Consider the following 14,070-nt stretch of genomic DNA (forward strand, 5'->3'; position numbering starts at 1 on the left):
GGCTTATGAATAAGATTTCGAGTTCTTTATGACTCCATTTTGATTCTGAGCATATGACTTTTGTGACTACGATGGCTAGGTCATCAATATTAATTCAAGGACATGGAATAGCCCAAGTTCCACTTGCCAAATGACACCTTAATTACTGTCACAGAAACTCTCTACGCTCCTAGGGCCAATCACGCCTATGAATAGCCAACAGATTCCATACGAAATCGCATGTAGAGAACATAAATAAGTTCCTTTGTAATACCTCTAATGATTGCGAACGAAGGCGCATCTTAGAGATGTTTATGTGTCTCTCTAGTGGATTCTATGTCACTATTCGAGCTATTAATTTAATAAAGTTATGAGAGAAGATCTCTTAGATTTAGACACATGTTGGCTTTGTCACGACATGATAGATCATCCTAGTCATGATATGATGATCCGTCTACTAAAGACTTCACATGGACATCATTTCTTTCGAGCAAAACGAAGCATGAATCAAAAGTTGATTTCTGGACAAAGTATGACCGACGCAACTGCCTAGGGCACCACCTCCGTCCACCACCAACCTAGAGCTGACACAATCCCTATCCATGACACCATGGATAGCGTCCATCATGGTGATGGCACCCCAGGTGATGCTGCAATCACCAACTTGCTTCAATTAGCGTTTTAGACGCTCAGGCCCAACCAAAATTCTAATTGGTTGCTTCTACAGCCTCTCGCTCGTTTTACAAAGCCCTTTCCTTAGGGAAATTAGGACTAAGACTGTCCTATGCAAAGGAAATGAACATACTCATTCTGTTCTTACATAGAATCCATGGGGTTCCTGTGGATTGATTCAATCAACTTGCGGACGCTTAAATATTTCATGATGTTGGTTGACACGCAAACACGCTGGTCACGTGTTATGCCATTGTCCACTTATAAATGCTGCCTATGCTACACTCCTAGCACATATCATATGACAACGGGCTAACTCCCCAGATTATCATATTCAGTCAATTGGATTTGACTATGCTAGAGAGTTTACATCGAAAGACTTTCGATGGATATTGCAATGGGACTGATGTTGGACATCATGTTCCCATGTACACACCCAAATGGTCTTGCGGAAACGACTACGATGATAGTCCGGACATTGGTAATGCGCACCAATCTCCTTATATCCGCTTAGGGTGATGCAATATCGCATTCAGCTATGCTAATTCGTCTACGACCCACCGCCACTCAATGTACCTCTACGTTACAGCTAGTGACTGGGTACAAGTATCGTACTTACGCATATTTGAGTGAGCCATTTATGTGCCAAATGCGCCGCCACAACGCTCTATAATGAGTCCTTACAAACGAATGGGCAATTATGTTGGATTTGAGACTCCAACAATCGTCCGCCACTTAATGCCCTTGCAAGGTGATCTCATTACCGCTAGATTTGCGGGTTGTCACTTTGATGAGACAGTCTTCCCGTCGTTAGGGGGAGATAAGAACAAGGATGTTCAGCAGGAACGACAGGGATTGTCATGGCCTGTCCCCACTATGTCTCATCTCGATCCCTGTTAAAGTGACGAGATCACATAAATATGCTGCAAACAAGCCTGCAAGGAAGGACGTCCCTACGAGAGGACGTAGTGCCACCCTACACGGAGGTAGGCATGCCGCCAAAGCCAAAGAGAGTGGCACTCTGGCGTTACAGGCCACAGCCCCAGCTAGGATGCGTGGGAGGCCCGTGACTTCGAAGGATACTTTGGCACATTCCAATCCTTTGATCATCAAGACTCAAAATCCTTCTCATGAGAATCTTCCGGATTATGGTTATCGTTGGGGGACGCCTCAACGTTAGAACCTATTCCTGAGAATATAGGGCTCTATGAAAATTACACTAGTGTACATGAGACGTGGGATAGAAACTCCATCATAATTGATGATGTAGTAGCACATTTCATTGCGCATGAGTTTGTTAAGTCCAATGATATCGAACCACGCTCCGGTGATGAATGAATGCCAACGTAGAGAAATTTGGCCTAAATGGAAAGATGCGATCCATGTTAAGTTGGATTCTCTAACGAAGAGGAAGGTTTTCGAGCCAGTAATGCCAACACCTCCTAACATAAAACGAATTGACTAATGGGTCTTCGTTAAGAAGCGTGATGAGAAAAAGATATGGCAATCTCGCCTTATGGCGCAAGGCTTCTCACAAAACGCCCTGGAATCGACTATGATGAGACATATTCTTTCTTAATGGATGTCATTGCACTCCACTACCCTGTCAGTTTGGTAGTTTCTGAATAACTGAACATGCAGCTTATAAATGTGGACACTACGTATCTCTATAGGGATCTAGATACGGAATATACATGAAGGTTCATGGTGAACTTCATTTACCCAGGTCAAGTGGCTCTAGACCACGGAGCGTGTTTACAAAGAGGTTGAAATGCTCGCTAAAATGACTACTTGATTGGGAAGGGATATGCCCACGCGTTTCCATAACAAGTTTCGGATTCCATCGCTGTTCATGTTGGACATGATCTTCATTAGAAACCCTTAAAGAGTTAAGGGAAACCGCTGAACACTTCAAATCTGAGTTTGAGGTGGAGGATTTTGGGAGAACACGATTATGTCTCGGTTTGGAACTTGAGCATCGTGTTGATAGATGTTTAGGCATTTTGATAAGGTCAAACCTTCAAGCACCCCCATGATCGTCCTTAGTCTTGATCTTCAAAAGGATCCTCTTCGTCTGAAGGATGATGACGAAGATGTGCTAGAGGAAGAAGTGTCTTACTTGAGTACAATAGGTGCATTATTGTACTTAGCTCAATGCACAGGACCAGACATCTCGTTTGCAGTGAACTTGTTAGCTAAGGTGTAGCTCTGCGCCAACGTGACGCCATTTTGATTGGTGTAAAAGATATCTTTCAGTACTTGAGATGTACGATTGATATGGGCTTGTTCTATCCCTGCAGAGAGAAGATGGATTCGGACCCATCACACACCAGAAACGCCGCCAACACTGGTCTGCGTTCTCTATCCCCATCCCAAAACGATATAAGTGTTTTGGAAGGTTTTGCTGATGCTGGGTACCTCTCTGACCCACACAAGGGTCGCTCCCAAACTAGTTAAGTGTTCACCATTGGAAAAGACCGTGATATCTTGGAGGTCTACAGAACAGACCGTAGTCGCTATATCTTCGAACCATGCAGAGATTATTGCTCTTCACGAAGTGGTTCGTGAATGTTTATGGATTGGATCCATAATCACGCATGTTCGAACAATTGTGGTTTGAAGTCTACCACAAGATGAGCCTACGATCATTTAGGATAATGCTGTTTGTTTTGAACAAATGAAGCAATGCTACATCAAAAGCGACAACACTAAGCATAATCAGCAACAACAGACTCTCCTCAAATTCCAAAGTGAACTAGGTTCGATCTGAGGATAATGTGGCAAACTTGTTTACTAAGTCATTGCCTAAATCCACGTTCGAGAAACATGTGGCAAGAATTGGCTTGCCGAAATTATCTGAACTCCCATGATCGTAGTCATCAGGAGGAGATGTCTACATGTTCACCTCGACACGTGAAGGATGTGTTGTGCTCTTTTTCCCCTTCAACCGAGGTTATTTTTGTCCCACTGGGTTTTTATTACTCGGCAAGGTTTTTAACAAGGCAACAAGAGAAGCACCGCGTTTGGGCAACACAAGGGGGAGTGTTCAAGTAAACCCTAATTTGTGTTTGGCCCAAACTCTAGGTTACTTGCTCTAGTGGTAATATGGTTAAATTAGAAGGATTTAGATTCCTATTCAATGTACGATTACTTTCTTTGTATGATTGAGATTTTATGCATTGTAATCCTCTATATAAACAGACCCCTATTATCAATGAGAATACACAGCGAATTCTTCTCAATTCTCGTTTCCCTACAACAATTACATGTTAATTAACTTAAAAATTAGCTTAATTCAGGTGTTTTGAATGCAATTACGTGCATATAAATGCATGTAATTAGTGGGCCTCACGGGCACATTCTTTAGGCCCTGCGGATTGGGCCTTTATTTGGATTCGGCTATCCTTATGTGGGGTTAGATAGATTGGGTCTCTATGGCCCATAGTACTATTTATATTTTCTTAGGTCGTAAAGACTAGTTGCTCTGTTGACTTTTTTATTTCTACTTCGGAGTTGTTAGGTTTTTGTTAAAATAAAAGTGTGTGGACTTTTAAAAAGGTGGACGTATTGGGGATATGCTGGGTTTTTATTATTTTTTGGAATAAGGTTTTAGGGTACTCTGTAAAACGTCTTTTTTGACGACCCATTAGGGGTACGTCGTTTTTGTACTGCTTGTTGAAATACAATATTGAGATGACATTTTTAGATCAAACAATGTCTAAAAATATCTGATCGTACTTATAAGATAATCAATACCTAAGCAAATAATCTCAAACAGCATGATTAACAAAATCTAAACCCCAAACCACCACCACACCCCCCCCCCCCCCCCTCCCCCAAACACACACACGAACTTAATTATTGAAACGAGCAAATAATCTCAAACAGCTTGATTAACAAAATCTAAACCCCAAACACACACACGAACTTAATTATTGAAACGTTATTAAGCTAGATTTCTTATGAACTTCTATGATAGTATTGAAACTTAATTTATTGAAACACTAACATATTGTTTATCTTGTCATAAATTTTAAAACCATATATTATATGCCGTAACTGTTAAACAGCGGCAAGCGTGGCCTGTGGCCCACCATTGTACAGATATTGTCCCAACTTAACCACCCGATAAGTGTTGGGTTTTAATCACAAAAGGCCTCGGTACAATTGGGTGAGATCCACCCACTTATAAGTTATATTTTATTTGTCACTTTTCTAATGTGGGATCTTTCCTCTCCAACACGCCCCCTCACGTGCAACCTAGCTTTAGGTATGCACGTGGAATTAATTGACAAACCCGATTCCACATTGGAAATCGGGTCACAAGTCCCACATTAGAAACTTGACCAATCACATAACAATCCAAGGCCCACATCACACACTTGGCAATAATCCAATCGGAAACTTCCGATGGCCAATTTAATGAACCCAAACTAGGACCATAATTGGAGAGGAGATTGGTGAATCAATTAATGAATGAACCTTTATCCAGGTCCATGATGACGAAGCAATTGGAGAGAGACCGCTTTGATACCATGTTAAACAGCGGCAAGCGTGGCCTGTGGCCCACCATTGTACAGATATTGTCCCAACTTAACCACCCGATAGGTGTTGGGTTTTAATCACAAAAGGCCTCAGTACAATTGGGTGAGATCCACCCACTTATAAGTTATATTTTATTTGTCACTTTTCTAATGTGGGATCTTTCCTCTCCAACAATAACGTACTGCGTACATCTACGCCAACCACACATACACGTCCTATTTTCCCATAAACAATTCTTATCAATTGTTTCACATTGCAAAGTTTTCTTTCAGGACATTTTTACATATCTTGCTTGTACACACACTCGAGAAGGATAGTCATCCTATGATTACTTAACTTGGAGAGTGAGACCATTAGCACCCACTAATCCGTCAATTATTTCAGAAGGAAATGAAATGTTCGCAAGTGGCAAGAGTCAGAATCCCTTGACATTAACCATTGGCCCTCAAATTGGCCATTACCAGAGAACATGAAGAATTCTCATTGCATGCAGAACTTTGCATCCAACATCTTTAATTTAACTACCACCCCAATGTGACACTATGACTTTTGCCATACAGCTACCCTATGACTTTTATTTTTATATTTTTTTTGGTAATGGTATGACTTTTAATTTTGATAGTTTGATTTCGGTTGTAAAAGAGATTTTAGCTAGGTTCTGGTGTTTTGTTATACTGTTATAGTTTATATACCAATAAAAGATATACATAAAAACAAATACAGCTACAACATGTATTGTTTCAGTGGAAATTATTCTAATACTCTAAGAGCAACTCCAACAGCTTCCCTATATTTTGATTTTACTCTATTTTAGGGAAGAATGAGTCTCTTTTACTCCAACAGATTCCCTATAATCATCCCTATTTTAGAGATAATGAAGAGAGAGAAAACCAAATTCCCTAAATTTACAGCAATCTCTAAAATTTAAGGAAGAATTATGGAGATTTTAGAGATTGCTGCAAAATAGGGAATCTGTTGGAGTTGGAGAAGAAAAACTAGCTAAAACTTTGACTTTTGCTACCCTATAATACAAAAATTATAGGGAAGCTGTTGGAGTTGCTCTAATTGCATAGGATAGGATAATAGGATTCATGTTTCGAGTCCATAATATATAGAATGGGTTTTATTAATTCTTTGCCATTTGGCAATGCATGGAATTTAATTAAGAATTAAGTGAGGCCCGCACATGGTTTAAGGTCAATAATTAATGTGTTTAGAAATTCCATGTGCCGCATTCTCTCCATATTTGAAGGTATTTGATTCTTCATTGGTCCAATTTGATTTTGCATATGCAACACTACAGCTCTTCAACCTATAGCCCTACTATTATTGATCTTGCTGTCTTTGTCTATCACAATCAACACGATTGTTCAAACTGGCTTCTTCTCGTTGGACGCTTTGAGCTAAATTTCGATTCTTGATGGTAACAGAAGTACACTTGACGTTTTCCTACATTGTGATAGTATGGAATTTTGTCCATTTATGTATTTATTTTCCTCGAGGTTACGATGTTATGCATCTACATATTTAAGTAATTGTTAATCAATTAGCCTAACTTGTTAAATAAATTGACTTATTTGAAGGGTGAACAAAAAAGAAAAAATTTGTAGGGTGGCAATAGCTATTCGAAATTGTATCATGTTAAGATTCACTTTATAATTTTCATCTAAAATAAGTTATACAATGATTCACGCAATACTTACCAAAAAAATAAGAAGAAACAACAAGTTTCACCATTACTAATTGAACATATTTCTCATGTATAAATTAAACGTAAACTTTATGTTGAATTTGAGTCGTGTCATCGTGGATTCATTCTCCATAAAGCCTATCTGCTTTTTAACAAGAATGTACAGTGGGCTTGGGCTTGCCACTTACTTGGGATGCAAATATGCAACAAAATCTAAACATTTGTTCTTGGCGAATTCGACTGTTAGTTCTACGATCCGCAATTGGCTTCAAATCCTACCAAACCACCTCCTCTTCGGTATCGGACTCCGAGGCGTACGTCACTTCGGAGCCGATTACACCAGCAGGCGATTTCATGTAGCTCTATATCGGTAACAAGAAAAAAAGAAAGAAAAAGATTGAACTCACAGAGCATCTCTCATTTCAATTTGGCCCAATGGTATAAATTTTATTTGGGCTTCAATCTTTATCACCCAAGGCCCAAACCCCGTGTCACTTAACTAACTCAGTTCTCAAACTTTTCAAACCATAACGGCCTAATCTCTTTTCCTACAATCCCAGACAGACACTCAACCATGGAGCCAACACCACCCGCCAAATCCACCACACATCCGCCGCCGCCGCCGCCGTCACTCCTCCGGCGATTAGTCGCAATAGACACCAAGCTCTCTCAACACATCCACATTCTCGCCAAACCCTTCCTCCCTCACTTCGTCCTCCTCCTCCTCGAACTCTCGGCCGACTTCCGATTATTCTTCCCCGTCGCCCTCTCCCTCCTCCTCGCCCCGCTCCTCAGCCCCGGCCCAGGCCCAGGCCCAAACCCGAACCCGAACTCCAGCCCAATCCAACTCCTCCGCCCCTTCCTCTCCCCTCTCCTCCTCGGCCTCCTCCTCGACCTCGCCCTAATCGGCCTCATCAAATTCACCGTCCGCCGCGCCCGCCCCGTCTACAACAAGAACATGAACGTCGCCGTTTCGGTCGACCACTTCTCCTTCCCGAGCGGCCACGCCTCTAGGGTTTGCTTCGTCGCCGCTCTCTTCTACCTCTCCGCCGCCGCCCTCGCCGATGCTCTACTCCACCTGAGGTCGTCGTCGCCGCCGGCCGTCGAGCGCTGGATCGGTGCCGATCAAGACAAGGCCGTTAGTGTTCTGGTGTCGGTCGTTTGGGCCTGGGCAGCGGCCACTTCCATCTCTAGGATCTTGCTCGGCCGCCACTTCGTCTCCGACGTCGTCGCCGGAGCTTGTTTGGGCGTGGTTGAGGGTGCAGTAGCTTTTCATTTCCTCAGATTTTAAGGTACGGCCGTGGAATTTGATACAAGTTTGTGTTTGATTTGCGAATTGAAATTGGTGAAATGTATGCCAAATGCTGTTAAGAATTAGTCGTCTTTAATACGAAGCAAATTATATAGTTTGGACATTAATTTTAGAGCTACAAGACTTATAAACCAGAAGAAATTTGTGGCAGTTATTGTGGTATTGAGGAGTAGTGGTGAAGTTCAATTTCCAAATTCTCGGTGGTAATGGCTTAGTCCCCGACTCTAATTGCAGTGGGATGACATACTAACCACAACAATAATAGTAGAACCAGTGGCATAGGAAACATTCATGTCTACTAATATGAAGATAATGGTAGCTGTAATTCATCCAACGAATCATAGTTAATGGGTTTGCATTTATCTTCTGGCCGCATCTCTGCTCATTTTTACAGAACTTACATACTTCTTGCATTATTAATGTGTGGAAATTTCAATACTAAATTTATCATGTCGTCAAAAACTTTTTAATTTTATCGCTGAATTGGGTTATGAAATACGTCCTTAGCTTTCATTACAAAAGAATAAGAAAAGAAAGAAAGAAAAGAAAAATATTGGGATAGATTCATAAATCTTTGCGACCCAGCAAACTGGGTTCTGCTGAGATAGAACAAGGCTGAGGTGCAATCAGGATGAACAGGCAAAGTCGTTTCTCTAGTTTAGTTTTGACCTCTCTTATTTACATTGCACAGCTGTATCAAGTTAGCTTGTTTTTCTAATCAAGTGTTCGAATGAGATTGGCCCGCTTGAGATTGATGATAAATATTTGGAACTAATATGATCATTGGATTTTGGTTTTAAGAAAGAGTTTTTACTCGGTCCCTCACTTATTTGACCTTATATTTTCCTACCATTAGTTGGACCACGCGTGCTATGGATGGTTGTAGTTTTGTACAATAATAGAAGATTATATCAAATGATGAAGAAACGACTTTAGGAGGTTCAAGTTCAATCTATTTACTTTACACAAGACATACCATCCTCGCTCTGTATCCTATGAGGCAGCAATGATATAGGATCATACTAAAACTGTTGGACATTCTGTCAAGCAATCTGGAATACTTCGTGATGTGCTTAGAAAGATGAACAGAAGATGAGAATCCTTACTGTCAAATCAAGAAACGGAACAGTTGTATAAATTGGAATATGGGCTGCCTCTCCCCTTCCCCAAATGTTCAAGCCCTAATGATGTACATGATGGAAAATGTACAACATGATTATGATACCAGTATTACAATTTTGGTGTAAATATGTCTTTTGGCTACCAATTATAGAGCATGATATGTTTTACTGATACCGGAAATCCCCCAAAACCCTCTTCACTGACCCAGGCTTGATACTGAGCTTCTAGCAAACTCTTCAATCTTTAGGAGTTGGGAAGCTCCAGCAAATAGTTAGGTAGGTACCTGAGGTGGTATAAAGTAGTCTTTTACATGAAGGCTAATATTAGTTATTGTTCTTATAAATAGAAATATCTAACGTGGTAAAAGTGCTACAAATACACAATTGAAATGTAATTTAGTATATGCATTCGGTTTTACTGACAATCACCACGTCTTCCTTCTCACCCCCTGAACCTAGAAAAAAAGAAGATCCGGTCTTAAAGTTTGTTTTATTTAATTGCAGATATATCTATTGTTTGCATATGCCTTTTGTGATGTCATGCTTTTGATGTAGGGGAAACATTAAATTGAAGTTTAGAACTTAAAAAAGATGAATGTAATCCATGATGGGCTTGAGAACTCATGATTAAGGATGAAAATATTTGGTCAAAACTTGCAGAAGGAATTGCAGAATGTATTGTTTCTGATATGTTACTTCTACAGACTACAGGTTTGGTCAAGTGATCTTTCTGAAATAGTTGATACATGAAAGAAGCTCATCTCTCCTTTCATGATGCTAAGAAATTGATACTTGGATAAATGAAATGAACTCTGAACAATTCTATTTCTGAACTCTACCAGTCTTGCCAATTTCTGTGGCAGTGCAGCATGTTTTTCCTTACCCTGTAGACCGGTAACCGGTGTTAATTAGTTCTTTCCCCTGAATCATAGTATTTTGCTCCCATGTTGTTTATGACTTTACGTTCTGTACTAAAAAGTATTTTTACACAGCTCATTGTCTGATGGAGGTGACATCTGACTGGATGATGGTTTCTGACCATAAACTTTAGGATTGTTCCGGACTAAAGCAAACTGGATTTCGTCTATCCCATGTGCAAATCTGCTGCTGTTGGAAATTCTGTTTTCTTCAACAGTAGGTCTGGTGTGATAACTTTTTCAAGGTCTGAGATGCTCCTTTTCCTTTGATGACGGAACCCTTGGATATGGAGTTGATTTGGCCGTCAACCATGATTTTATAAATTTATAGCATGGTTGGATTGCTATTCCAGATACTTCTAGATTTTGGGGAGTAAAGATAAACTCGGGCAGTATAGACTATAGAGAAGGATGTTTCCTCCACGATTATATATACGGGGGCAGTTCAATGCAAGTATGCGGATACCAAAGATGCTGGAAAATTCCATCATTCTTGAGTGGAACTTCCATGCTTCAACGGCTTCCGCCATTCTTTCACTGGATTTGTAAGTGCTGTGTTTCTCCAAATGTATTAAGCTCGGTATTTATCATGCAACTACATTGGATAAGCTGTCTATTCATAGTTTGAAAATATATATATTTAGTCAAAGGAGAAATCACGATCAGCTTTCCCAATCATATCTGCTTTAATTATTTTGTGATGAGCCTAGTTTGATTAGGGTGGGTAATTTAATGATTCATTGCCTAGTCATTTGTTTGAGTGAAACCTTGCAATGTTAGTGCTGTCAATGATTGTTATAATTCTGCGATTGCACGATTGGCATCATTGCTTATCCGAAAAGAACCTCGATAAGAAGAGTTCAAAACCTCCTCCTACTTTGTTGACTTGACAACTGGGTACAGATCTGTTTTCCTCGAGGGAATATAAAGAAGGATCTTATGTTGAAAAGAGGCTCAAATCTCACTTAAGATCTCTCTTTAATCCTCATTGGTCTGCTTAACTAGACCTTGTTTGTTTTTTCTTTTGCTGTTGGTCCACTTCCAAGTGGTGTAATAGGGATTGCATGTATAAGGTCATGTTAAGAAAAATGCATTTTGAAATTCAATTCCGAAAATTCTAAACATGACAAATTCCGAAGATTTTAACCGTTGGCTGTAATGCTTTAAAGATGTAGATCACTGTGAATTCAATTCATTGTCTTATCGTTTTGTTTCATGTCCTTCAGGATGACTCTTCGTCATAATGCCAGTTGTTGATTGAATTCAATTAGGTTTCAACCCACCCACTGCTTGAGGGGTCCTGCCATTTGATCTTAATGATTGACATCGTGGTCATTTCCTAGTAGACGATGAGATTGTTCTCTATAGACTATGGGAAATGTTGTTGAATCTTTTCAGTTTGTGGGTCACCTAAATGTGTGCTTTTCGATATTTCGTGTTCATAATTGTTTTCCTGAATCCACAAACTCCGGCTTTATCTGTGAATCCAACACACATTTTGTCTGAAAAGTGGTCCAAGCAGGAATAGGTTCTCGTTAATGGCTTGGGAGATTGATAGAGAGCATGTGACTGGGTTGGCTCGAAATGGATACTGAAAGCTTGAAGATAAGAAACAAGGTGAAAGAAACATTCCACTTTACCCCTTGAACTTAGTCAATGTTCTTATGCTAGTGACTTTCACATCACTTGTATGATTGATAGAACTCAAAGAATTAAGTGGTATATGTAATCAAAGCTTAGATGCCATTGTCAATATCGATGGATAAGAACTAGGAACGGTGTGTAATTCACATTGTTTTAGATTCGCAAATCTAAAGGTAAACTTTTCTTATAGGTAAAGGAAGATAGCTCTCATTACCTTAATCAGTGTGATGGCTACTTTCCGCCGGAACAAGTTTGCAACTTTGTCAAACCCTAAACCCCAATCACAGAAAAAAAAAAAAAAAAACCCAAAAGAAAAAATCTTAAATCTGCTTAACTTTTCAATTCTGGGTTTCAAATCTCTATCCAAATGTAGTTGTGTGGTTCTGGTTGCCATATTGTGGCTGTCAGAATTATATTCATCTATTTAGTGCTTCTACCATGGACCTTGGACCACCTTAGACCTTGAGCTTCCGAGTCATAGAAGAACAGTCAAGGCTATTTGATTAGGACCCGAGTTAGGGGTGAAGACAAAACCTCTGCGTGAGGACTGAGAAGCCTGGTATAGGTAAATATGATGAATGATGATGAGCTAGCTCTCCTCTAGTCCACTGATAAGTATGATATGCCAGTTCATAAGTCCATAAAGTGATGTAAACATGTGAAGCTATGGCTAGTTGCTGGTCTTAATTTCTGCACAGTAGTTGTGTTTTTGGAGGCACTGGCTTGTAGGTTATATTACTGTAAGTGATTTGGCACATTTTCTTGAGAAAAGTTGAGAAAGGACCACTGAGCCAAATTGGGTGGATTTGCAAAGAACCTGAAGACAGCCCCCTATATTAGATTTGATGATTACATGTATTTCTGCATGAGCAGTGTCAGTTATGTCCATCACTGCCACAAACACAGGAACTGGGCAGAGCAGAGTCATAACTGAAACTGTTTCAGTCTTTGGGAAGAGCTGTAGAGATGGAGACGGTACAAATCATTTTGAGTTTTGTCCTCTAACCAAGCAACACAGCAACCTTTTCGTATTTTAGCTCCTCCATTTTCAACCCTTTGCACATGTACATGATCATCTTTTACCCAGTATCGCTCGAAACCATTTGTTAAAGAGAACCCTCTTGCGTCGGTTAACGGGTCAGTTACATTTTTGGTTAATGGGTTTTGAATTTCTCTTTTCACGACAAGTCCAGGGCGACGCTATATCGAGTAGGATGGTTTTGAACTAACAATCTGAGGCTCCATAAATCGTGAATTGATTTACCAAAACAATCAAAGTGTTGCATCTAAGATGCCCTCACTTTTTTTGTCGGGTAAATGTACGTGTTAGTTACATTTTTTTTTTTTTTGAAATTTTTTTTTTTTTTAATCATTTTTCTTTTCTTACATTGGAAGGGATTGAAGTCATTGAAGTTCTAATCTAGCCTAATTCTAACAGGAGAAGCTCTGTTCAAATTAGTTCAGACTTGTGTGTCCAAATTCTCTAGATCTCTTATTTACATATATTTGGTCTTGCACTTTATGATATGAACTGTCCATCTTGAATTTAACCTGATTAGGAGATCATTAACTCATCCAATTATACCAAACAAATGAGAATTTTTGTGAAAGTTAACATTCTCATGACCAACCCTCCGTTTGTTTGATGTAATTGCATGAATAAATAATTTTTATTTATGTTAATTTTTTGTAGAGATTATCTTTAAGATAAATAGTTCAGATCATGAAACTACACCGTCGAATGGTCATAGTCCAAAAAACAAAATTTTTACAATTATACAATGACTAACACTATGTTATTATTGTCTGTGAGTCGAACTCAAAATCTCTTTAAAAAAAAAAAAGAAAAAAAAAGAGTTATGTCGATAAACGAAATGGTCATAGTCTATAAAAAACCATCTTTGGATACCAAAAAACAATTAAGCTCTTTTCAAACAAAAAAAAAACAATTAATCTTAAGTTTTTATTTATTTATTTATTTTTTTTATCGATATCACATGGTTCCTCAAAAGCTTCCTAGGCCCAGGAACTAATCCGTGCCGGAGGGATCATGTCAGAACTCTTCCTCACCCATTGCCACTAAGAATATATTGAGATTTAACTCTAATAAGCGTCGGTAGGAATCGAACTCGAACGTGGGGGTTCTACACCTGAAAGCTCTTACCCATTAATCTTAAGTTTACCGAAAGC

The 14,070-nt window shown here is 39.5% G+C and overlaps 1 protein-coding gene across 5 annotated transcripts; it reads left to right on the top strand.

Moving 5' to 3' along the window:
* The first annotated feature begins 7,399 nt into the window (after nt 1-7,399).
* On the top strand, nt 7,400-10,914 carry LOC112180604 (probable lipid phosphate phosphatase beta). 5 transcript variants are annotated; one of them, XM_024319159.2, is made up of 2 exons: nt 7,400-8,178; nt 10,312-10,914. In XM_024319159.2, the coding sequence occupies exon 1, from the start codon at nt 7,461-7,463 to the stop codon at nt 8,175-8,177; it is 717 nt and encodes a 238-aa protein (XP_024174927.1). In that variant the 5' UTR covers nt 7,400-7,460; the 3' UTR covers nt 8,178; nt 10,312-10,914. The 5 variants fall into 5 exon arrangements, with proteins under 5 accessions (XP_024174927.1, XP_024174928.1, XP_024174930.1 ...); XM_024319160.2 differs by having other exon boundaries at nt 10,371-10,914; XM_024319162.2 differs by lacking the exon at nt 10,312-10,914 and adding an exon at nt 9,875-9,890.
* The last annotated feature ends 3,156 nt before the right edge of the window (nt 10,915-14,070 follow it).

The sequence above is a fragment of the Rosa chinensis genome, chromosome 7 (assembly GCF_002994745.2).
Source record: "Rosa chinensis cultivar Old Blush chromosome 7, RchiOBHm-V2, whole genome shotgun sequence".
NCBI lineage: Eukaryota > Viridiplantae > Streptophyta > Magnoliopsida > Rosales > Rosaceae > Rosa > Rosa chinensis.